The sequence below is a fragment of the Balearica regulorum genome, chromosome 1 (genome assembly GCF_011004875.1).
Source record: "Balearica regulorum gibbericeps isolate bBalReg1 chromosome 1, bBalReg1.pri, whole genome shotgun sequence".
Classification (NCBI taxonomy): Eukaryota; Metazoa; Chordata; class Aves; order Gruiformes; family Gruidae; genus Balearica; species Balearica regulorum.
This window is the reverse complement of record NC_046184.1, coordinates 98,600,266-98,626,602: the sequence shown is the minus strand read 5'-3', so window position 1 is coordinate 98,626,602 and position 26,337 is coordinate 98,600,266. Positions and strand designations below refer to the sequence as shown.

The following is a 26,337-nucleotide window of genomic DNA, read 5'->3' as shown; positions in this document are numbered from 1 at the left end:
GTGACCCCCCCAAGCCCTCAGGGCTGAGTCGCAGAGTCCTTTACCTCTGCAGCAATGCCTGTCCCTCTCCAGCTGCCTGTCGACAATACAAGGACACCGGCAGGGATCTGACTGCCGGTCTCCTTCTCGAGGAGCTGCCCTGAATCACTGCCCTTTCATAGCAGTTATGTATTTCTGCACATAAGGCTATAGCAAGACCCAAACCTGTTTTAAATCTGGCTTCTCATTTTTCTCTGCTGGTCTGTCAGAAAGTGATGCTGGACCTCCAGCGCTCAGTCCCTGGCCAGCAGCAACACTGGCTCCCACTTTACCTAGCAGAAATGTCTCTCTGGAGGACATGAAGAGGGCATGGATCTGGCTGCAGCTTTTCAGCCAGGTCTGACATTCGAGATTAGTCAGTTTTGGCAATGGTTACATGGGGGTGATCATGGATTTCCAAATCTGCATAGGATTGCCCAGCACCCCTCATGCTGTCATACCTACTTCTTGGTCATACTTGGATTTAAGGATAGTGTGGGTTGGTCTGCAGACACTGACAGGTGAAGAGTGACACGGAGAGATCACAGATCACACATTCCCTGAACTGCAACAAATTTCTTCCCAGAAGGGAAGGGCTTGGGCTCACCCACGCTGGTGTGCCCACCGCCTGGACCCCACAGCCCCCCATCTGTCACCAGGGAGCAAGGAGCTGCAGAGAGGGAGAGATGTTGCACTGCTTGGGAATGCAAGGGGTGCGTCCTGGTTTTAGCTGAGAGGGTTCATTTTCTTCATGGTAGCTAGCATGGGGCTATGTTTTGGATTTGTGCTGCAAGCAGTGTTGATAATATGGAGATGTTTTTGTTCTGTGGACCTATTGTTGAGCAGTGCTTACGCAGAGCCAAGGCCTTTTCTGCTTCTCACACTGCCCTGCCAGCGGGATGGCTGGGGGTGCACAAGAATTTGGGAGGAGACACAGACAGGACAGGTGACCCAAACTGACCAAAGGGGTATTCCATACCATATGACGTCATGCTCAGTTTATAAGGAGCTTGGGGGAAGGGGGGTGGGGGGGGTGGCAGCATTCAGAGCGATGGTGTTTTTCTTCCCAAGTCACTGTTAGACGTGATGGAGCCCTGCTTTCCTGGAGATGGCTGAACACCTGCCTGCCCATGGGAAGTGGGGAATGAATTCCTTGCTTTGCTTTGCTTGTGTGTGCAGCTCTTGCTTTACCTATTAAACTGTCTTTATCTCAACCCACGAGTTTTCTCACTTTAACTTTTCCCGTTCTCTCCCCCATCCCGATGGGGTGGAGCGAGCAAGTGGCTGCGTGGTGCTCAGCTGCTGGCTGGGGTAAAACCACAACAGGGTGCAAGGACTTACCAGCTGAAAGGTGATTGGGAAGGAGGGAATAAAGATCACCTTTGACATTCCCCTCTTCAGAAACGTACTCCACATCAAAGTCAAAGCAGCAGCCTGCCGTGAAGAACATTTCACTGAGAGCTCACCTAAAGCGCCTGTGAGAAGTCCCCAATCATGTTAGCAGTCTCCTTCCTTCCCCATGCTGTGCCACGAGCAGAGAGCACGGCATCACGGTGTGGATGTGCAGCCTCTGCTGCCCGTGCCAGTAAAGCATATCATGAAATAGGAGCAAAGAGAGCAAGAGAGAGATGGGAGAGCGCAATACTGCAGTGTGGTCTCCTGCACAGAATCCGGCAGGTGCAAGCGGCACTCGGACTGAATTTGGTCTCCATTAGAGGCTATCAGCTTTTACTGGCTATGAACAGGTAAACTGGAAAATGATGGTTCAACATTGTTTTCAGCTCTGCTGTGGTTCAACTCCCTAACTGGAAGGGCAGTAAACAGGAAACATTTTGCTTCTGTTTGGAATGCAAAACATTCAGTACTGGTTTCTGCAATCAAATCCCCAAACCAAAACACAACAGTCACGATTTCTAACTCTCCTATTCAGCAGATTGCTTCAACATATCCCTACAAAATAACGATTTTTCACCAATAATTTGCCAAATGGGGGTGCAAGATGTTTAGAAGAAATACGCTTGGCTGAGAAGATAGTGTTTAAATAGTTCAGGGTTTTTTTTTCCAAAAAATTCAAGGTTTTTTGTTTGTTTGTTTTCTGTTACGTGGCAGGTAACAGAAATAATTGCTTTGGTAAGCGTGTTGGTTTACTATGTGTTAAATGCTCACCAATTAAGTTATTGAAACATAATTACCGTGCAAACAGTGTACTCTCATTATATATTTTTAAAAGCAAATCCCGTTAGTATGGCTGCCTTCCTCCTCCCATCTCTGCTTTCTTTTTCACATGTCTGGAGTGGCAGCAGGAGGTAATTGGGATGGCCAGCCTCTACCTCAGGATGCAATGCAATGCCAGGAAAAAGGAGGCGAGGTCCTGAAGCAGGCTGCAGTATCAATGCGGTTCTTCCCGCTGCCTTTGCTTCATTTCCCTTCTGCGCCTTCCCCTTCGATTGCCATGGCGAGAAGTGTGCTGCGTTACACGAGAGGGATGTTTTGCTGTGTTCCTTTCTGGAGCTTGCCTCATGTCAGATTCTGGTCTCTTGCCCACTGAAACACCCTCTAAGACCTGGGTCTGAAGCAGCAGAGGAGCAGAGTGCATTTCTCCCCAGCTCTGCCTGCTTTGCGGACAGAGGATTTTGCATTCACGCCAGAAGTAATTTTACATCTTTCAAATCACTTCAATACGAGTATAACATTTTGAGCATTACATAAACCGATTCACTTAAACCCTACTTAACCAAAGATCTTCTTTCACCACATCCTCATTATGCCCTTAGGTGTCAACACACTCTTCAGTTACTCTCTCTCAATGAGATAAGAATTATCTCATCACAGTGATGTTCCAGAGTGTGTTGAATAATCAGGATTATAAACGAATGTTTCTAATGTTATTAGGAATATTGCATAGGTTGAAAATTCACTCCTACTTAAGGCATTGATCTAACAGGGACCGTAAGTGCATTTTTAAGTTTGTGAGTCCTACCGAAAGGAGAAAGATTATTCATATGATTAAAGTTAAGGTGACTTGTCAGAGCAGAGCATAAGAGCGTAGGATGTGTGTTTGGACCCAGTTCAGAAGGATACTTAGGAACACGGCTAACTGTAACCTATGAAACATTAAGCACTTAAAACACCACCTAAGGTCAGAAGGAAAAGAAAGATCACACAATGGCCAAAGCTGCCATCTGCGTTTTTCTCACAAACCTCTGCTCACCCTTACAATGGGTTTCATAGCCCTAGCACAACAGCTTTTCACAATTTGAATAAATAATAGCAAATTATTAATAAAAATAACAGCAATAATAAAAAAGGTTAATAATATTAAATCCTTCTCCCAGAGGGATAGTCAGGAAGCTTTCTCTAGCTTTCCAGATTACAAACAGCTACAGTTAAAATTTGAAGAAGCGGGTGAACAGAGTAAACAAATTCTAATTATGGAAGATGAAGAAATCAAAGACATTTATTTATGTGCACTGTAAGATCTAATATGTCACCTTGCCGCCGCATTGGTGATTATTTTCAGACTGCTGGGATTACGGATCAGCTTGTCCAGGATGCTGACAATCTGCTCAAACTTGGGTCTGTTGTTTCTGTCTTTCTGCCAACAGTCCAGCATCAGCTGATACAAGGCAGCTGGGCAGTCCATAGGAGGTGGCAAGCGGTACCCTTCATCAACAGCCTTAATCACCTGCACAAGGATAAAAGTTTTTGAAAACTTAAAGGCACTTAAATCAACTTGTTTTTATCAGTTCTGTGAACCACATTAACATGGACATTCCGTGTTTAAACAAATGTGTTTATTCACTAATTGTCTTGTCTTGCCATGCCTCTGGTTTATCTGCAAAGTAAACCAGGCAGTAAATTAGGCATACAGAAAGGGCTGTAGGGGAGTTAAGATACTGTATGTGACTTTGAGGAAGGTGAGAGTCTAAAAAGGATCTCCAAAACTCACACTTGATTGAATTAAATCCGTAAATAAAAGCTACAGCTAGTAAGGTGCTTGCTTAACTGTGCCAGACTTCAAAAGGTCTTGAATATCTCTTGCCTGATCACCCTCAGCAACACACGCTTTCCACGCTCTCCAGCGGACACTGCACTCGGTGAAAACCAAGCCCCCTCTCATGGGTGATCCTGAACTGAGAGATACAAGGTCTTGTGAAGAAATTTGGTCGTAATTGATCTCACAGGGCCAGAAAATATTTTAAAAACTTACCACAAGGATAACTGTATACTTCCTACTAGGCAGTACAGGCTCAATTCTTTTATCATTTGTCTAGATTGACAAAATTTGTCTAGATTGACACAAAAAAAAATAGCCCAGGATTTACACCATTAGGAAGATTTTTGATACAACCTTTTCACTAGAGTATAACACCTTTTGATCAGTCCTACAGTATCTATTGCACCATGAATAAAACCCCAATGTATTCTAAACAGAAAATGATAAAGCCATATTCTATTAACCTTTCATTTTATCTGGATAGCTTAATTCAAAAGCAGGAAAAAATATTCTGAATCAAAACAGGGATAGGAAAACACGCCCATGGTTTAAGCAGACACAAAGCAGAGGCACATAAATAGGTTAATCCTTCTGTTTCTGATTTTAATGTGAACAACTATTATTAAAGGCATTCCACTAGTATATCAGCCTACATAACACGATTAATTGATCTCCACCAAGGACAGAAGGAATGTTTAGGACTAATTTAAAAAAATACAGTTTGCTGCAGAGATTTGCATTCCAGAGGTACTAATTTGAAAGTAGTTTTCTTCTTTTTTTTTCCTGTTTAACATAAAGTAGTATAGAAAATGTCTGAGTACAACTATGTGGCTACCTTTTTTTTAATTTAGTACTAATAACGATATATACCAACTCCTTGGAAAATCTATTTGTGTTAGTGACAGTACTTCAGTAAAGTTAGTTCATAAGTAACTCCCATAGAATAAATCTAAGATTAATAAAACAACAGAAGAAGAACCCAAAATAGATATAATAAAAATCTTATTTGGGGAAATAGAATCATAGAATCGTTTATGTTGGAAAAGACCTGTACGATCATCAAGTCCAACCGTTCATGCTTCTTACAAAAATACTGGGAGAGATCCATAGAATCATTTGGATTACAGGCTTGGATACTTTATTGATGTTGCAAAGAAGCCTGTATTGGAAGTCTTCTAATCATATCACTCTATTTTATCCGTTGATTACTTCCAGGGGTATTTTGGTTTCATTAAACTCTTAGTAGAAATGCTTTGCTTCTCTTTTTCACAAGCTCCAAGAGCAATTTATTCTGTGTATTTGACATTAAGAGAAAACTTCTAAAGAATATTATACAAGTAGAACCAAAGGGGATCAACAGAAATTTAGGAGGGTGTTCTAACAGTAAGCTAAGGAATGTAAAAGGCAATGACCTCACTGCAGTGGAATTGTTTGAATCATCCTACAGAAAACCACCAGCGTGATTCAATTCTCTAATATGTTCCTTCAGAGGCCCAAAATACCCTGCCAAAAGATGCTGGCTTTTTGTTAAGTTCACTAGAACTCATATCTGACTAGGGAGATTTGGAGACTTTCATTTCTACATTTTATTCAATGTCAACGTCAAAAACTCAGAGCCACCTGGTTTCATTATGCTTCACTTCCTTTCACAGCTTGATCCTTTATTTGAGAACATAAGTCAGATAACAATATACTCACATCCTGGTTGGACATCTCCCAGTATGGTCTCTCTCCATAAGACATCACCTCCCAGAGAACAATCCCATAGCTCCACGCGTCACTGGCTGATGTGAACTTCCGATATGCAATGGCTTCCGGTGATGTCCATCGGATGGGAATCTTGCCCCCCTAGGAACAAAATAAAATAAACCAGTCCCTTTCACTGTAGTACAATGAATATAATTTTGCATGACTGATTATTTTAAATGAATATCTGAGATTCTCAATTATCGCTGTATTGGTGTGAAAAACAGTGTAAGCTGGAAAATGCTATTGCCATTTGTCATGCAAGCATCTTGTACCCAATAGAGAGTAAAATACATTAGAGTGCAAAATCTACTGAAGCTATAGATATATTGTATAGTATACATACTGCACACATGTACATATATATACATATATGCTCACGTATATATTTATGTATAGCATAATATGCACAGATAATTATAAATGGTAAGTTAAGTATGGTTGATTTTCAGTTCTAAAACGTTCAGAAACTGACAAGACAGCCATAGAGCATCAAGGATGAAAAAGCTAGTACGAGGTCCTCCCTTGCATCCTAGATCCCTCTGCGCAGCACAAGAGGGCTAGATTTGGCTACCTGTAGGCATCTCAAGCGAATTCCCTGTTAGTGTGAACCCTGCATGGTTTCTCCATGTTTTCACCTCATGTTTTCTAGGGCATTCAAGGAAAACGAGGGGCCATGAGGTTGCTCTGTTTCACAAATGCCAAGGCTCCAACTGCATAAGGCAGTGACCGTGACCATAATATGCACAAATTTCCCATTCCAAAGCCGTCGGAGACAGTCACAGAAAGACAGATTTGGATGGGGTCATCCGTGCAGAGGGCAGAGTGCAAAAATGTCATCTGGGGATGCCGTCTTAAACATTTTTTACAGTCACAAGAGAAGGAAGGCATCATTAAATGATTCAAACTTGAAAAGAATTAAAGCTACCATTACAATTAATATTGTAGTTAAGGGAACATCTCTCTCTGATTATGGCCACCATAGGTCAAATTAGTAAAATGTGCACAAGCAGCCTCAGGCTGAGTTTCTGCAATATGAGAATTAGAGGAAAGAGACAATTTCTGATGGTGCCAGCATGACAGAGGTTTTTAAGACTCTGATTTGTGAGTCACACATGAGAAAAGTAAGTGCTAAAAGACTAAGGTCCTAAAAGGTGCAAAACTCATTACTTAAGGTAATTCTGGAGTGAACATATTTGAACAGTGAAAACTGTGATAGTTTAAAGTCGTTTCCAGTTCCAGGGATGCACAACACATACAGGGATATATTCTGAGGATTTCACACTAGACTAGCTATTTAAGGTACTTCCGCAACACCCATTATACTACAGTCTGATCACACACCTATCCTCACAATAACCTGTATGGGAAAGGAGTGCTCTTATTTCCACTGACTAACCAGCAAGAAATAAAATGTAAAGATCTAATGCTTTGCCTACACTTCCATGAAGTGCACCTGCACTGAGGGTAGCTGTACCCTCACCAGCTTTAGATTCACTAGCTTGGTTAACAATAGAAATGAGGACATTAATGTTGAAACCTAACTACAGCCCACCCTGGAGCCTAAGCATCTGTAATTTCATGGTCAATATTGCACACATTAGATTAAATATAAGCAACACAGGTAGGCTTTACTCAGGCTGCAGTTTAGACCTGCAAAATGTCGCTAGGTATGTCTTAGAGGCTTGGCAAAGGTCAGACAGGGAATCTGTCTTGGCATACATTTTTTTATCGATCCCATTCCACTTAGTAGACTCCCTACCTTAACCAAAAGACAAACCTTCATTTTGCACACAACCCTTAAAATTAGGTAAACTCTGAACTTCCACATTACTTGTGGACCAAAAAATAGGACACAGAAAATAAATAGCAGTATCTGAAACCAGTATTTCATCACAGAAGCCAGACTAGAGCACCTGATATCTGTTCTCTTGCAAACTTGGAAACCTATAAAATGATGTCCTTTAGTCAGAAAAAGTACATCATATTTTTTATTCATTATAAGTTTATTCACAATTCCCAGTTCTGTTCCATAACAGTACTGAGAACATAAAGAATATTTTGATTTTCTCCTATTCTATTGAGAAGCAATAGGATATCCACTTTACAAATGTCCAGGGTCCCTCAGTGAGTCCAAGGCACGGCCAAGAAACAAGGGAAGCTCTCCTGTGTCCTTGTGTTTTCACAACAAATCCACTTGCAGTTGTAGATGTGGGGGTGATAAAGAAATTAATCCCACTCTTTCAACTTTTTTTTTTTTTCCTACACATACTAGCAGAGCAAACTTTGATTTCCAATAAAGAACGTTAATGCCAGGGGAGAGCCATATCCTGACTTTACACAAACAAAACCCCACCACCATGAACAGAAAGAGCTTCCTAATCAAACGTCTCCCACTCGTCCCACAGGCTCAGAAGCCGCCCACAAACCCGAGCAGAATTAGAGCGCGGCTGCAAGGCCAAGGTGCCCGAATGCTGCCTGCGTGGAGGAGTGGGCGGGGGGAAGCCTGGGCTGCACGCCGAGGACGCCAGTCCTCCCAGCACCGACCTGCCCGCAGGGTGCTCACCCACCCCAGGCCATCTCAACGGCCAGGACAAAACTGCCTCCACGCTACCCGAGATGTAAACTGCAAAGGGCTTTTACAGATCAAACCCAACCCCGTGGACCACATCTGGAAAGGACCGTGAAGCTCGTGGGGCCGCTGGAGCCCAGGCATGAGGGGCCACCACCATGCCCATGGCAGGGGGGTTGGAACTAGATGATCTTTGAGGTCCCTTCCAACCCAAACCATTCCGTGATTCTGTGATACGCGTATGACGTGCCCCACATAAGAAAGCCCTTGAGGCAGGGAGTAGTTATGTTGTTTTTCTTGCATCAGCACAGTGGCTGGTTCTGTGAATTACAGAAGTATCATTTTGGAGTTTTCAGCATCTTGCTCTCTAAAGAATCTGAATTTCTGTGGGTGGCTCCAGGCTCACTCTTTTAATTTCATGTTAAGATACGAAAATGGAGCCCTTCTTGCCGAACCCTAGAGAAATAATTGCCAGATGTCACACAGAAAAATGTGCTTGTGGCTAGAACATGAGCGCTTTAGGCAAGGGCAGGAAATATCATATTCAATAGAAGGTCTTTAGCTTTATAATCTTATGGAAAAAGTAATTTATACAATTGGAGAAACACATTTACACAAAATGATATTAATTAGTCTCCTAACATTTCATGACTGCTTTATTGCAGGGTAAGGAAGATTATAAACTCAATGAAACAACATTCTAGCTTTGTTTGTTTTAGTGAAAAATGAAGGTAAATCATCCCTAGATTCCATTACAAGGAAATACATTTTCTTTGCTAAGTCTCAGCTGTAACTCTACACAAGCCTACAGGTACGTGTAAGCATTATCATAAACAAGAGTAAAAATAAGGAGAGTATTAAAACGTAGCTAAAAAAAAAGTCAACTGCCACTGAATAGAGTGTAAAACTATGATTTTGTTATTCTGTTCCCCAATTTGTTATAAACCCGTCAATTTTATCTTTGTATTTAAAAGGAGACTTTGTTGAACTGTTTTTTTAATAATTTAAGAGCAAGAACACCAAAAAAAAAAAAGTTCTCGCAAATATTTTTTAGACAAATAAGCATTTTAACGCAAAAACAATCCCCCCAAAGGATTATGCAACATTCACATTTTAGCAGATGTCCAAATATCAATATATGAAGAAAATCTTAAGAGTTGTACCAAACTAAATGCACAGTTTTCTATTGCTATTAACTTTGAAAATTAGAAGGCTTGATATGATTCAAATAGTCTATTTTGAAATTAAAAAAACCCATGACCATTCAGCATTAGAAAATCCCTTTTCATTTCCATCATTTTTGAGAAATATTTATCTCATTTGAACACATGCCACCCTTCAGTTTTCTGCTTTGCCAGAAATCAGGATATTCTTTGCAATATCCTTGGCCAGGATCACAGATATCTTACATAATTTATCTTTGCATACATTAAACCAAACACTTTTCTCCTAGACCATAGAGCTGGAGCTGGGAAAACTAGGCTCCCATACTAGTTTCTTTACTCGTCTCTTGTTTTTTACTCCCTTTCCCCAGTCTCCTGCTATTTAAAATGAGTATAACGATACCTGTTCTGTAAACTGCTATGATGAAAGTGCTAAGAAATCCTACCTGTTTGTTTAGGGTCTTTTTTAATTATTTATTGTATGTCCATTAGGCTTTCATGCAATTTAATTCTTCTTTATCTGCTATCTCTGTTGCTTATCCTCCACTGGAAAATCTGAAACTCTAATTATTGGTTGGTATTACTGGGCTCCTACCCTTTAAAGTTAGTGCTATCAGGATCGATCATGTAAGACAAACTTGCTAAATGAAAAATGATTATAGATATGCCTAGGAAAAAGGTTTGCCCAAATCTATTTGATATAGACTTATAATGAGAAATCTACGTGTGCATGCATCACTAGCTATTGGTAATATATTTACTGATTACTTTCTGAAGATAAGTACAGGTTTTACGCTTTTGTCATGGTCTCCCTTTAAGGGCATGCTCGTCATGAAGCCAAATAAGCTGCCTGAATTTGAGTAGAAAGCATTAGAAATTGTAGGAGTTTGTTATTATAGCTCAAAATCCCAGGCAGTCTAGGTCAGAGAACCACTCTTGGGGTTTGAAATTAGTGAGCCAGCAGTAACCGAAGGTTTTATCTGCTCTAGATGGAGCTGCAATTCCTACAGTATCTGGCCGTTCAGCATCATTCATCTAAAGTCAACGAAGTGCTCAATTTATTTCTAGCACGTCTGGCACTCCGGCACAAGGCAGCTGTTTCCAGGCCTTCATAACCCATTCCAATATTCTGATTTATAATCTGTTACAGGGTGACTGCCACAGGCACCTACGCCACAGGCCTGGGGAGAGGAGAATCAAGAAAAATGGATTCTAACAGAATTATTAGAAGAACTTTGCAGGAAAACCTGAAGGTAAAAGCCTGATATTAATCCATTACATGAGGACTCAGGCTAGTTCAGGAGGTACCTTACTGGTACAGAGCAAGATGGTTTCATGCAAGTGAGATGAGCCTGACTTACCCTCTTAAGCACCTGAAAATTACCTGATACTACTTGTTCATCTCTCACTAACGAATATTTTACCTTTACCTTATTTTATCTTGACCACTCTTCTGGAGTGGTAGATGATAACAGAGCACTGCTGCTCTCCCTCAGGCATATCAGGCAAGAGAATTTGTGGTTTGGGTTTTTCTTCTCCTTTTTCTACCACACCCTTCAACATATTCAGACTGCATTACCGTGTTTTTGCATATAAAGGGAACAAACAAACCACAGCAAACTTCTGCCAAGCACCAGCTGCAATCATGTGCGCCCTTCCCTGCGGCACGCGATGGAGCGGTGCCTTGCCGTGCCCCTCCGCTCCGCTATGGCACCCCTACCTGGTGCACAGCCTACCAGAACGCTTGCCATCAAAGCACGGTACTTTCTGAAGCGATGTAGATTTAATGAGAGGTTATCCATGCAAATATAACAACTGGACAGTGTTTTACATTGAAATGCCATCTATGCTGGTGATGTATCCAACTATGTGTTTAAATAGTCAAAGTTCGTGTACTGATTACCCAAATATTATGCCTTTGAGAGACATAATTACAGGCCCTCTACGTGTGTGATGGTTTAAATTTACTTCCACTTCATACTGTGTCATTAGTCCACCTACTTGTCATACAGACATCTAAAAATAATAAGAATAAAAAGGATCAATTTGACAATGACAATTTTAATACAATCTTGGCCTTTCAATTAAAAGTGAATAGGTACGGAGAATGTAGATAATTACAGAACATCCCCTCCGGCACAAAGGCTCAGTAAAAAAAAAAAAAATAAAAAAAATCCAAACACTCAATCAGTGTAATTCACATGCTGGCTTCTCCTTCTGTAAGCAGGCAGACCACAGGCTGCCAAAGGCCTTTTGTGGTATTGAGTCCATGACAATAATTCAGGAGGTAAAAAATGACCCGGTCAGGTAGCAAAGTTTTCTTACAACTCCTGATTCCCTATATTTCACATATGCACCTGTGATCTTTGCATTGTCCTTCAGAGCTCTCGTACAATAGCATGAATATCACAGATCATGCACTGATATATAAAGGGATACATACATTATTGATATATAAAAGAATACATGTCCATATCCTTTACGCAAAGCTTCAGAGACAGCTTCTGAGAACAGAACCACATGAAATTTCACCCGGTCAGTGGTGTGTATTGAAAGCCTGAAGGCCTGACTGGGCTTCTTGGGGGTAGATCGATCCCAAATTGCAATTATGAATAAAAGTGATGGAATTGTTCTCAGGCTTTGACATTTACAGATGGAAAACAGGGGTAGAAGAGGAGGCTAAATAGATAAAACGTCTGTCTTTGCAGCTAATTCTATAAATTTCTAAATGGACAACTGGGAGTGGGAAGAGGTTGAGGGGAGGCAAAAGTCTCTGCTCATTAATATAATACACACTCTTTACTGTTTGAGTGTTTGGAATTGTGATTATATTTTGGATTTTTTTTTTTGTCTTTTCAAAGATCCTACTGAATAGTTGTCATCCTTTAGTTGTAAAGGCATGGAATTATTTGGGATGATGCCATGATTTTAACAGGTAGCACTATTTTTGTCTTGTTTTTGCTATATAATTAGTGCCTGTGAAAGGCAGTAGGAACAGCCTAGAAAATGGCCCTGTGTTTTATGATATGATTAAGTAGCAGGAACATGAACTGCCCAACTTTCTTCCAGTGGGCTGGAGCTCTCTTTCACACTTGTGGTTCCCAGTTGTTTAAGCTGGGGATCAAACACACTCCAGGGACGCAATACCTGGACATGTATACAAGATTCACTGCAAAGGAAACTTGAGCTAAAAGCTGAACAGCAAATAGCCTTGTCCTTCTTTCAGAGTCAAGATGTGGCAGACTTCAGCAACTACTTTTGATGAAAATTAGATTTGTCCTAGGTTGCATTTGAAGGTTTTAATTATCCGAATATCTTCCTGCAACTGTTTTGCCTATACACCCTAAATGCCAGATGGAGTTTACTGAACACAGATGATTACACTTTACAAAATAGTTTCTTTCCATCTGATTTCACTATCTAAATGTAAATAGGCAGGTAGGCTTTGAAAATAGGTGGCAGAAAAGGAAGAAGGAAAAAAACCCCACAAAACCAACACTGCCCTTGGCCAGAGGAAATTCGCACATAACACTGGCCAGAAACACTGACACCCTGTGGACCCTGGTTTGTCTCAGCTCACCAGTGGATATAAGTCACTGATGTTTGCTTCATTTTCAGGGATGTGTGCTTCCCTTATAAAGCGGTATGCTCTGCAGCTTGATGGGGAGTTGCTTTTTCCTCCCCATACAACTTTTTCATCTAAGTTAACTAAGACTTTAAGGTTTCTTCAGCTCTTTATGCGAGTACACAAAATGCCATTACTAAATTATAGATTAGTTTGCATGCCCAGATTAATTTTGGAATAACAGATTTGAACTAAGCCTGGCAGAAGTATGCGTTTGAGCAGAAGAACATGAGCCAACCATGTGGCAAAGCTGTGTTGGGGGTGGAAGGAGACATAGAGACTTCTCACCCACGGCATGTGTAAGAAACATGAGATAAATATGCTGTGCTTGGTGCTGGGGATGAGTATCCCGTTTTGGGCATCACATTTAAGGAAAATGTAGCTAAGCTGAAAAAAAATCTGAAGACGACCAGCAAGAAGAGTGAGTTTGGAAAAACTGCATAGAAAATAAAAGAATGGAGGGATGCATGTGAAGAGGACAGCAATCTCCACGCATGAAGGCAGCTGCTTTAAAGGGGAGAGCGATCACCTGCCTATGGGCAGCAATGGTAGGACACAGAGTAATTGCCTTAGCTTGCAAGCATACAGCCTGGGGGAGGGAGGCTAAATACGAGACTAGATAAATACTGTATCTAAAACTGTTTACCGCAGAGACACTAACACCCATTACTTCCACAGGAGATTTTAAGAAGAGGGCAGGCAAGCGTATCTGATAAGGCAATAAACCTCTGGCTGAACTACAGACAATTTTCACTTAAGGAACTCTTGCATTATATTAATATTTACTTATGAATGCTGCACCTATACTGAGCATGAAAACTGCTTTCTCCTACTAATGTCTCTTTGTATTAACCATGAGAGATCTCTGCAGACAGTGTTCTAAAGTGGTACATATTGCATATTTCTAACAACATGCCAAAGCTTATCAGAGGACAAAGAAAGCACTGAAAGGTGACGTAAAGAATAGAGTCTTTATGCCTGGTAAGTTATGAAGGTATGATTGATAAATATGTATCTATAGATGTATGTATCTATAATGTATACATAATGTGTAAGAAAACAGCTAGGATTTCTTTACTCATTTGTCATGTTATTTTATTTCAATCATGAAGAAGGTAGCATGCAAACTACCACAATAATTGATTTCCCCTGTCAGTGATCAGGAATGAAGGAAGCCCTAGAAAACCCACATTAAGATTTTGCTGATACATTCTACTCTAATTTGGTTTGTACAGTGAAGAAGAGATGATTACTAGGCATCAGTGCAAATTACACTTGACTAAGATACTGGAGATTAACGCTACTTTTTCTAAAATTAATAAAATCTACTTGCAATAGGATTAAAGTGAACAACTAAACATCCCAGTGTAATATCTACATACACAAAACTAAACGTATGCCTTCAAGGTTTCCACAATAAAACAGAAGCGTTCTCCAAGTGAGAACAAGAGGTGCAGCACAGCTGTATTTAGAAGACACTGTGGCTTTTCTAAGGCTCTAAGCCAACAGCGTAGCTTCCAGGTAGCTTTTCAGGCAGGACGATATCCAGAAAAGAAACAAGCAGCAGCTTACACTATGGGCAGTCCCCTATCTGATAAAAGCTTCTCGAACTCAGGACAAAACAGCCAGAAGTTAAGTCTCCTCCTTGATATCATTACATCTCCAAAAGATGGGTACCACTTTGTATATATAAGGAGAAAGCATAGGATGTTTATTGCATTGTTAAGCAAGATTTCATTTTTGTTTAACTCAAGTTTTTACTTGGTTAGGGGCACAACAGCAGGTATAACTGATACATCCTTGTAGAACAATGATACCAGTATGCTCCAATCAGACATATGTCCCATCATACTAGAAGATACAAAAAGGTAAAAACAAAATAAAAAAAAAAAAATTTGCTGGGTAGGATTTTTTCTTTACTGTGTGGGAGCTCAGTAGTGTAACAAAACCTGCTCAAAGCACACATGAAGTCTTACATTACTGTGTGCCAAACCAACTCAGGCCTTAATTGTGGTATTTACTCCTTTACACACCCAGCAGAAAGAAACTGAGCCGTGAATTTTGCACACTTTAAGAAAAACAGTCTACCAATTGAAATCATATTTTTTTTTGCCTTCTATTTTCTCTGACACATGAATTAAAACCAGCTGTGATAAGTTTATCATTTATTGAACATCGCTGGGCATGCAAGACTGGATGGCCTCTGCAACACAGAGTATAAGCCTCAGGGAATCCATCAGATTTCAGTCTAACTTTGTCACCACCACCAAGAACTTTAAAAGGATAAACGAACACAGAAAACTCACCCTTGTGGTGTAAGCAGCTTCTGGGTCATCTTCCAGTACACGAGAGAGGCCAAAATCTGAGACTTTGCATACCAAGTTACTGTTGATGAGGATATTACGAGCAGCTAGATCTCGATGGACATAACCCATATCTGACAAGTATTTCATGCCAGATGCGATCCCTCGAAGCATGCCTACTAGCTGGATGACTGTGAACTGGGCATCATGTTTCTGGAAAACAGTTGAAATGTCATTTCAGAGATTGTTCATGTTCGTCTTTGCACAGAACTTTTGACAAAGACCCTGGAAGCTCCTCAAGCAAAGAGCTCGTGAGTCAGGGGTCGTGATTTAAATGCTACACGCAGAACTACTTTGATCTGTGGACGATAATCTCCCAATCAGCTGAGGGAAGTGGGCAGGTTTTCAATTCAGATAAAAAAATCATTTTCCCCCTTCTTGCTGTCATCAGAATTTTAATTTCCTAGACGGGACCTGTGTGAAAGCGGCACATAAATCTAAGTTGTGTGTGCTCATAAGACTGGAGTGTCAGGACATTAGGGAAACAGATGTCCAACTTCCCTGAAAGGCCATAGGAATTGTTGTGAAAATCCCAGCCTTACCCAATGGACTAATGAAAGTTTTCTATTACACAAGCATTTTTTCTAACAAAAGTAAATGCTGATCTGATTCAGTGGTTTTCAAATTCCATTAAATTTAAACTCATTCCTCAAAATTTTCCTCAACTTCAGGAACACAAAAATCACTTAAATACACTCTGACTTAGCCTAGAAACCAATAGTTGCATGTATTTCTAATTGTCTACTTTAGACACATGTTTTAAATCTTTCAGCTCTTACTAATGCTGTTAACATCTACCTTTGATATTGATATATAGATACATAGATGATGGGACAACAGTACGTCCTAGTGCAGCTCTCAAATGAATCCCCCAGTGCCGTAAATGTATCATCATGGGCAGCTCTCCAGCTCTTCCTGCTGCTTCGTCCAGAATTTTATTAAATACATGGGAGCTGGCTCTGCCATGTAGGGTGAGCTCACACAAATCAGTCTGCAAGACTGATTGCATTAATTTCATTTTTGATTCATATACTTAGGGGTGATATTAGCACTGTAAACATTAGAGAAATATATGGCACAACATATGCTTAAAGACCCTCACAGAATTCCCTTTCATGAAGAAATTCATTATTATTAAAGACTCTTACCAGTTCCCTCTTATGAAACTTTCTTTAACTAGAGCCAACACAAGAGGATCTATACAAACCCTGGAAAAGACAGCTAGAACTCAGAAGAAGGTTTCTAACCACGAAAGGAATGAGATGCTGAGAGAGCTTTTCCATGGCAATGGGGAAAGCAAACTAGTTTTAAAAAGCATTTATAAAAAGGGTTATATGGCCCGAGATGCCTGTGATATTAATGAGTCACAAGGTTCTTACCTATGATTCCACACAACAGTAGTAAAAAAAACCCCAACCACCAAACAAAAAAACCTCACACTCAAATGAACAAACAAGCTGAACAACTGTTTTGTACAGTCAGAAATTATTCTCCTTTCCTCAGAGCTTTCTTCAAGGATTTTTAGCCTAAACAAAATATATACAGTTCAGTACAGATATATTTCATTCAGATATACTGACACATTATTTATATGTATTTTACATGCTCCAGTGGACTTCATAACATATATAGTACATACTGAAACTAAGGTTGACAATATATCCCCTTTTGGGGTTAAACATCTAGTTCAGTGTTATGAATTTGGGGGATAATGTCATTCAACCGTGGCAGAACCAAAGCAGTCTCCCGGCCACAGCTGAGTTTGCCCTAACAAATGAAAATTAAACTTGTGTTTCCCCTCAGATGGGATTTCATTTCTGCTACACTTCTTGTTTTGCCACAAGTAAATCTTGGTGACACAGGGAGCGTTCAAATTTTTTTAGGCTCACTACCAACTTTGACAGAAAACAAAGATAAATCAACAACAGTATTAGTATGTCTAAAGTTGGGGAAAGAAAACAGGCCAATAAAGTTTGCTAGCAAAACATTTCAAACACCCTCAGGTATGGGGTTATTCCCTAAACTTTGCATGTTTAGGGAAACGACTCTTGGCTCAGCACTATTGGTTTACTGGTAAAATTTCCACAAATCCGTTCACTTTGGAAATCGCTTGCTAAGACATACAGGCTGCCAACCAATAAGCATAATCGTGTTACAGTAGTAATTCAGCCCTCAGAAAAACAATTTCCATTTTTCTATGCCAGAATGTTGTTTTGTTTTGTTTTTTTTTTTTGATATGACATATTAATAAAACAAAAATGTTCTTCATTTTGGAATAATACTTACTGCAAGCAGTCAAAATGGACTAGCAGATCCCTACCTGGCTTTCTGAGCACTTCACAATGCACACAAAACCAAATGGAAATAATGAAATATTAAGCAACATGATGAATCAGAGTATAGCGGCAGCAAATTCATAACAAATTCAGAACGAGAGCCAGCCCTGCACCATGTAGTTCTTTATTGCACTTACCCGTAGGAAGCTGTCCAAGGAACCATTTTCCATATATTCAGTAACAATCATAACTGGTTTACCTGCAAATATATTACAGGGGTCAGACATTTAAAATGAATGTACAACTATCAGTAAAAACAGGTATTTCAGAAATGTGCCCAAATCTTCCAAATCCCAAGGATAATTTCACATTTAGAAAGAAAGTAAAAGATGCATGAGCAAAATCAGTTCTGCCCACAATACAATTGTGATTTCACTCACAAAACCAGAAATACAGGCATTTCAGCATAAACTGATACAATTTTTAGCAGCTCAAGTCCCAAGTCACAAAGTGAAGCACCCTGCATTTTCAGTATACGGTGTCTTATCCATCGCCGTTGAATATAATCCATCGCATAACTGTTGAATTTATGCAATGAAGTAGGTGTATTCTGCCATGCGTTTGCCCCCAGGCTCCCTCTGGAAGGGAAATGGGCACTTGCTGTTGAGGGAGTCGCAGTTTCTCTCCGGAGGTGCCCTGGTCTGCACAATGGAGGCGCAAGGACTGCGGAGCAACGCTACACCACGTGGGCATAATCAAAATGTTCCTTGGATACTACGGTAAGGGAGAGATTAAACAGCACATGTGGAGGCAACAGCAAAAAATTTCTCCCTTAGGAGGGTATTTACAATGCATTTAAATTGCAGAGGGGAAAATGCACAACAGAAGCAATACAGGGCCTTGGAAAGAAAAGCAGGGCTGTAACATGGCCACCTTCCGCTGCTGGGGGTTATCCAGGCAGCCCAGCCTCCCCCTGCGGCAGGACGATGGAGAACGTACCCCAGCCTGCGCTCCCGCCCAGCACCGTGGCGCTGCGGGCACCCGCACGCTCCAAAGAAACAGCCCCGCGTCCTTGAGAAGCCTCTAGTACCTTTTAAAACCTGCCTTTGCAGATTCTGATCAGTTTGTGAGACCATTCAGTTCTACCCTAGGGGATTTTATAACATAACCGAGGTTTTATATGCAACTCTTGACATGTTGGAGAGAAATGAATGCAAAAAATTAATGTGATTACAGTGAAGTTTCCAGACAAAGGTTATTGCCCTGCTAATATTTTAATGTCATATGGATTTTATTATTTCATAATATTTTCTAAAGCTTTGCTTATTTTCTCTTTCTGGTAGAGAGAAAGGTGGGTAAGAGCATGAAGTTATTTAAGGAGATGAATTATTATTTCACATATAATACAGGGAGGCATCTGACCATAAAAGCATGACAAAGGCCTGCATATTGTGTAGCTGGCATGGTGATATTTCAGCTTTTAAAATGGAACAGCATGAGGCTTGAAAGAGGTACCCAGTATAATTAAAAGCAAAAAATCCATTAAAAATCAAAGCAAATGGTAACAACTCCTTTTTTTTTTTTTCCCCAGAAAATGCAACTTCTACCAAATAGAAATTCTTAGAATGGAAATATTAATTTCAAAGAATGAGTTTAATATAATGAGAAGAAAATCCTTTGTCCTCTCTGCATAGATTAATGGGTTAAAATATCTTTTTTCAGCTGTGCAAATGATGTGTTATACTGTGGGATTCACACTAACTGGTAATCAACTCTGTCATCCATTAACTGGTAGGAACAAACTCTTTATCCAAAACGTTAATCTTGAATTATATAGGATATGGTACGGGTAAAAGGCATAACAATATAACATCTAAAAAATAAAAAATAAAAAAAAATTAAAAATCTGTCGATTGCTTATTCTTGTTAGCAAGAATATGCAGTGCAAGGAGAAGTACCTAACTTACACTTTAACCCAAAGGCATTTCTGGTAGCGCACAGAAAACACTGGTGTATCTTTCAAGTAGAGTGCAGCGCACTGATGGGGCTATCCGAAACTTTCTATGATAAATCCACGTACTTTAAAATCAGGAGACAGTTGCCTGGTTTCTGTATAAACTCAGACAATTTTATGACACATCAGAAGACTGAAATTAGAGTAAGAAGCTATGTCTTTCAAACTATTAAGAGAGAATCTCCCTGCCTTGCTCCCCCATACTCAGACAGCCCCGAGTGCCGGGTTTCACTCTCCTTCAGCTGGAAACGTGTCCGTAATAAGAAGCATATGCTCTGAAGCAACACCATGCACTTTTAAAAGAACATTCTGCATTCATTTATCAAAGCACAGCCGTTTATACACGATAACAACTTGTGTCAACAGCGTTGCCGAAATTTATTATACTAACAGGCTACAAATTGCTGTAAACTATTAGTAAACTAAGCAGAACATGTGCACTGGTTATTAAGACTACTGCCTACAGCGCACCCAGGAGACCGGTGTAGCAGGAAAACGCAGAACAGAAATCAATGCGAAGCAGGGGAACAACTCTGCACGGAAGCAAAGGGCTGGACTCTTATCTGGTGGGTGCTCCTCCTCGCCGCTGCCGGTGGGTTGTCCCACTGGCAAACCACCGCCACCCCAGCTCGAGAGCTTCTCACACCAAACGGTCCCGTTACAGGGATGGTGACAATTGCTGCTATTAGGAGTTGCTTCAGATTTGCTTAGTATGAAAAGCTAGATCCTTGCTAAGGGCCACCTGTCAAAAAGAATTTGGTTAATGAAGAAAAGGTCATATTGCCCGTTTATCATGCACTACCTGTACTGGGAGTGATGCAGCAAATACTCCGCAGGCTGTCTACTGACTGTACATAAACTAATGCTTTTGAGTGTGATTTAATAGCTATAATTAAAAAAAATATGAGCACTTGCTAATTTGTTATTGCAGTATATTTTTGTTGTTTTTTTTTTTTAAAAAAAAAACAAACCCAAACAAAACCCTACAATCTTCTGTCCTTCTATCACCCTACAAATGTTAAGGAAAATAAATTATTTTCTTTACTTGCATTTATGCCATATAATTTTACCCAGTAAACTGGATACAAATAGTTGCAGAACAGTTTTTTCAACTCCTGTATTCAAGCTATCCTGAGAGGGTGTTGTATCCCTGAGGCTTTTATTGACTTCAGCTGGGAATATTCAGAGCTTGCTCTCTCCTACTTAAACGTGATAGGCAGCTGGCACTCCCCCTCCCCAACAAACAGCAGTCTGCTGTGAATACAGCTGAGTAGCAAACTTACTAATAGTTGCTTATACGGAACACTGACAGCATTAGTAATGCACATTCAAAAGCAATGCACAAATTCCTGCATGCACAGCAATTAAATTATTTTCTCAAGTGCCACAGGAATACAAAATGTGACAAAATAGATTTGAGCTCAGCTGTGCACAGACATTTCAAGTAAGTTTGGGACTGCAAATGTTATTCTGACTGTACGGAGTGTGTGTCATTGAAAAGCAGGAGATAACTTGGGTTTACACAGGCAGATCTGCCAGTCCTTTCCTAATGGGATTGTGAGACCTAAGCTGAAGAATAATTTCTTTGTTATTTAAATCAGCAAAAGAGACTTTCATGAGTCCCACCTAGAGAAAGCATTATTACTCTAATTATGTCTCTTCATAACATACAGGGTTTTACATATCTTTCACCAGTTATTTTTAGACACATTCTTGTGGGCTTTTTATTTCACATAATTTGTTGCAGTAAGCTATGAAATTCTTTCATGCCTATGTGAAACCTTGAGTCACGTAATTTTAAAAACAAGATTCCTTAAAACAAATAAAACCATCTGCTTAACAACAAAGTTTTTGGTAGACTTCTACCCAGTTAAACTGGAAATGTCCTCAGCACATTCCAAGCAGTTCACTGAAATGGCAAGGAGCTGCTTTGCTGTCAGAGTCCTCTAGGATGAACTAGGAAACATCCTACCCATTTTTTCCACTCCCCTGAAAAATCTCAGAGCATTCCTGAATTTCTTTTTAAGAATAACTCGTATAAAATCTTATTGATCTCTCACTTAGTAACTACTGCAGGACTTTGATTGTTAAGTTTGTCACCTTATGCTGCAAAGGAAATTTAGAAAGTCCCTGAACGTACCTCTTGCACAACAAGTCAGATTTCATACTTCATGCAACCTCTCTTTTCTACTATTATTTCTGTCTTGCCACCTCAAGGTAGAGGACAATCAGCAGCACAAGCGATGAGAGCCAGAACTTGCCTATATGAGGCACCAAATCCCTCATTCTCACCAAATCTTCGCAAAGGAGAAGAGTATGCAGGATCCGAGTGGCTTTGGGGAGGCAACCATGGCAACCTTGGGAAAGCTGGGTAGGTGCTCCAAGACCGACACCATCGTTCAGGAATGCCTGTTACAACACGCTGTTATCTTAACAAAAATGGAGCTGGAGAGGGTTCTTAAATATGTTAGTTTTCCAGGAAGGTACTGAGTGTGGATGGAGTTTTCAGTTGTATTTTTGTCTCAAAATGAGAAAGTGATTTGTTATCATAAACGTAGACAAAAACATGCTTTAAAAAAACCCAAAACAAACCCACAGCAAAAACATCCAAAGGCAGATTTAGAAAATGTCTATTAATAAAAATATAAATATTATCAAAGAAATAAAATCAATTTTACTACTGACAGCTTAAAGCCCTAAGATTTTTTTTTTTTTTTGAAATTTTTTTACGAAGAGGTATAAATTCTAGAGGATCAGTATCTTTAAAATGCCTCAGACTGGTACATGCTGATTATCACATGGAATATTTTCCCTGCATGAAAACCATGTAAGAAAAAGTTTGGACTAATTTTTTAATATACTAGTATCAGTTGCCGTAGCCAGGTAGGCTGTTCATTAATTTGTGCTAATAAGAAAACGTAATGATTTAGTTGAAGCAGAACATACTGCTTCAGTGCAATCAGGAAACCTTAGGACAGCAGACTCCATGACTCCCACCAGATTATCAGCAAGAGCCTCTTGGCCACTTTGTAGCAATATGTAGCTCTGGAGTTTATTTAACCTACCGGATTATTCCAGAGCTGCACTGTTCTTCAGAAATGCCCCTTTTTCTCCATGTTCTCTCTATTTTTTCAAGTAGATAATTTTTACTTCCCATTATTTTCCTATCTCGTTAACCCTGGGTACTGCTTTTAAGTTCTCGGCAGCCAGAGAGCAGCAAGACGGTGAAGGTCCTGCAGCTGCCCTGCGGGCAACTGCCTCCGACACCGTTCTCCACTGGATCCATCAGTGCGGGTTTAGCGGGTGCTCGTGCATGGGTAATTTTTCCTCTTGTTTTTGAGGAAATACAACGTACACTGCAAAAGTCAAGCTATGTGTTTCCGCTGTTGTCCCTTTTGAAGGATATTTGGTACATATTAATGTGGTTATAACATAAACATTTCTGGAGGGGTCTGCAGAACATAAACGTGGATGATTCAGTTTTTTATTTGCTTTTGCTCTTCCTTGAAAGATCAGAGAATCACAAAATAACTTAGGGTGGAAGGGACCTCCAGCAACGCTTTCCATGCAAAACAGATGCCCGTGCCATATCTTACTTTTAGTGACGACTCCCTCTAGTCGAATGATATTAGGGTGGTCAAACTGTCCCATGATGCTTGCTTCTCCCAGGAAGTCCCTCCTCTGTTTTTCTGTGTAGCCAACTTTCAGGGTTTTGATAGCCACTGAAATTTCCTTTTTAGAAGGCAGCTTTAGGCGCCCACTGCACACTTCTCCAAATTCTCCTAAAAAGTGGAAAAATGACAAAAGATGAAATGTAGTTATTTCATGGGGATTTAAGAAAAGACGACTCAGCATTCAGGAAGCATCCCTGAAGTGTGATGTTTACTGGAGGGCCACAGACCAGAGCTCCAAAGGAGGCATTCAGACAACTGCTTAACATTTCCATGCTTGGGTTCTCCAGCTGTCAAACTGTACAATGTCACTTATTTACACTGCATCTCCATATGACTGCAGAGCACAGGAATGCAGAAATGTCACCAGAAAATTCCCTTTTTGTTTCAGTTGATGCACTTTGAGACAATAGTAGGAGGGCTAATTGATTAATGCAGAAGTATCAGAATAGTCAAGCATCCTTGTGAACATTATACTCTTCATTTCTACCACGTTCCCAATTATTTTACTTATTTCAATTAATGTAGCAAGATACATCATAACAAAAGAATTTATCTACACAGCTGCAAAGAAAAGAGAAATTCACACAGATTATCTTTGTTCTATCATTATTCAGATGGATTTAATCATGCAAATATATACTGTCACTATGAGACTACAGAACCTGACAGTCCACCATGAATATTTTGCCCACTGTACACAGTGCGAGATCCCTAAATAGAAAATGGCAGATATTGCTGCACGTTTGCTTCTATAAAACCTGGCTTATCCTTTGCTATGTAACATCCAAGAAGAGTACACAGGGAAAATTATCTTAGCATTCAAATGAGCAAGTATTAAATATGTTGACAAATTGCTGGAAGAAAACATAACACTTGAAAATTTCTGTATTTAACTAATGATTACATAGAGCACATAAGGAAGTTTCAGTATCTTAAAAAAACATTTGAGAAGCAACTGACTTTTGATTCCCAATTATACAACCCTCCATCTTAGATTTCATACGATTTAATAAACTGCACACCAAAACATCCCAGTTAAAATTACAGTAGCAACTTTTTGTCTCCTTATTTTAATTAAGATAATGAAAATACAGTAAAAACAGAATAGATAAAATATGCAAGAAATATGATGGCAAGAATTGCCCTACATGATTATTCATATTTAAAGACGAGGAAAACACTTTACTGAACAGAGAAGAAAAGAAAGGTGTTTTGTTTTGTTGTGTTTTTTTTTTCTTTCAAGAAACTGGAAGGTGTTGTTGGCCCATATAGGAAGTTTGACTTGGAAACAAACAAACCCTATAAATCTAAATCTGGCTGGGATCATTTTTATGCAAACTGGGAATTTTTTGTTTTATCTGTGAGTGAAACATGACGGAAAGAGTGATTATGCTGCTTACACATGAGCTTTTCCCAACTTAATGTGTAATAATGCTAAATGCAATAGCATTACTATGCCTCTAAAGAGCAAAGGCTCTTGGAGCTCATTTGCTTACAATGATTCTTTCTTTACATCTGCAGCTGATTGTTTACATTAAGCAACATCCATGAAAACTAAAAATGACCAAACCCTGCAGAAAGAAGATTTTTTTTTTTAATAGGAAAATTTAAATCATGTTGCTCTTCATAGATTTAATGCTCAGAAATGTATGATAGAATGACAGCCCTTCACCATTGACTTCAGATGTGATACCAAATGGGATACATTTTAGATGTTACATTCAGCCCATTAATCTGTAAATTGAAAGTATTCTTTCATCACCTTGCCACCAATATGGCTGGCATTAGAGTCCATGTTCCATTTGTGGCACTGCAATTCAGGAATGATAAAGGGAGCGATAACAATGACCAGACTCTTAAAAGTCAGGGCTGTGTGTTCATGTTCAAAGCTCAAGGAATTCGTGTTATTTACACACAACAAGGAATGAGAAGAAAGAGACAGGACAATAGTTTTGGCTTATCAAAATTATGGTTACAAATAAGATGGACACCAACTCCTTTTTCTATAGACAAAAGGCAAACCAAAGAATAGTCACAAAGCACAATAAAGACCAGTTAGATCAGGAAAACAATTCTGACAGTAAGGACACTTGGACAGTACAAAAGATTTTTTAGGGAGGCTATAAACTCTTTTATCTTGGAGATGGTAAAGAATAAGCACCTGTCAAGTACTGGTACCTAACAAGTTCTGTTTTGGGCAAGGGTATGGACTTAATGACCTCTTGAGGTCACTTTTCAGCTTTATTTTCTAAGGTTTCTCTGTTAGACAGCCAATTTAACAAAAAAAAAAAAAAACCCAAACAAACAAACAAAAAAAACCTGAACAAACGTGTCATAGGGCAATGACCTTTTTCTGTTGCTAACCCAGGCTAGATTTGAGTCAACAACATAGCAGTGAATGTCACCATATCTTATCACCAACCGCTGAGCTACTTCATCCTGTAGGTATGGTACTGTGCTATTAATGTAATAATGTGTTGGTTTTGCGTGGCAAGGTTTTGGTAGCGGGGGGGCTACAGGGGTGGCTTCTGTGAGAAGCTGCTAGAAGCTTCCCCTGTGTCTGACAGAGCCAATGCCAGCCGGCTCCAAGACGGACCCGCCGCTGGCCAAGGCCAAGCCAATCAGCGCCTCTGTGATAACATATTTAAGAAAGAGAAAAAACAGTTAGAGAGCGCTTTTGCAGCCAGAGAGAGGAGTGAGAAGATGTAAGAACATCTGCAGACACCAAGGTCAGTGAAGAAGGAGGGGGAGGAGGTGCTCCAGGCGCCGGAGCAAGATCCCCCTGCAGCCCGTGGTGAAGACCATGGTGAAGCAGGCTGTCCCCCTGCAGCCCATGGAGGGAGGATGAGGGGGTGTAGAGATTCCACCTGCAGCCCGTGGAGGACCCCA

General features: G+C 40.0%; 1 protein-coding gene across 3 annotated transcripts in view; it reads right to left on the bottom strand.

Moving 5' to 3' along the window:
• Positions 1 to 26,337, bottom strand: part of EPHA3 (EPH receptor A3) — a 235,388-nt gene that overhangs the window by 16,352 nt on the left and 192,699 nt on the right. For all 3 annotated transcript variants that reach the window (XM_075768111.1, XM_075768128.1, XM_075768120.1), the window contains exons 11-15: positions 23,371 to 23,556; positions 17,958 to 18,019; positions 15,428 to 15,637; positions 5,714 to 5,863; positions 3,510 to 3,703 (exon numbers count right to left, since the gene is read on the bottom strand). In XM_075768111.1, coding sequence (XP_075624226.1) covers positions 3,510 to 3,703; positions 5,714 to 5,863; positions 15,428 to 15,637; positions 17,958 to 18,019; positions 23,371 to 23,556 — 802 coding nt within the window. The remainder of the gene's footprint in view (positions 1 to 3,509; positions 3,704 to 5,713; positions 5,864 to 15,427; positions 15,638 to 17,957; positions 18,020 to 23,370; positions 23,557 to 26,337) is intronic.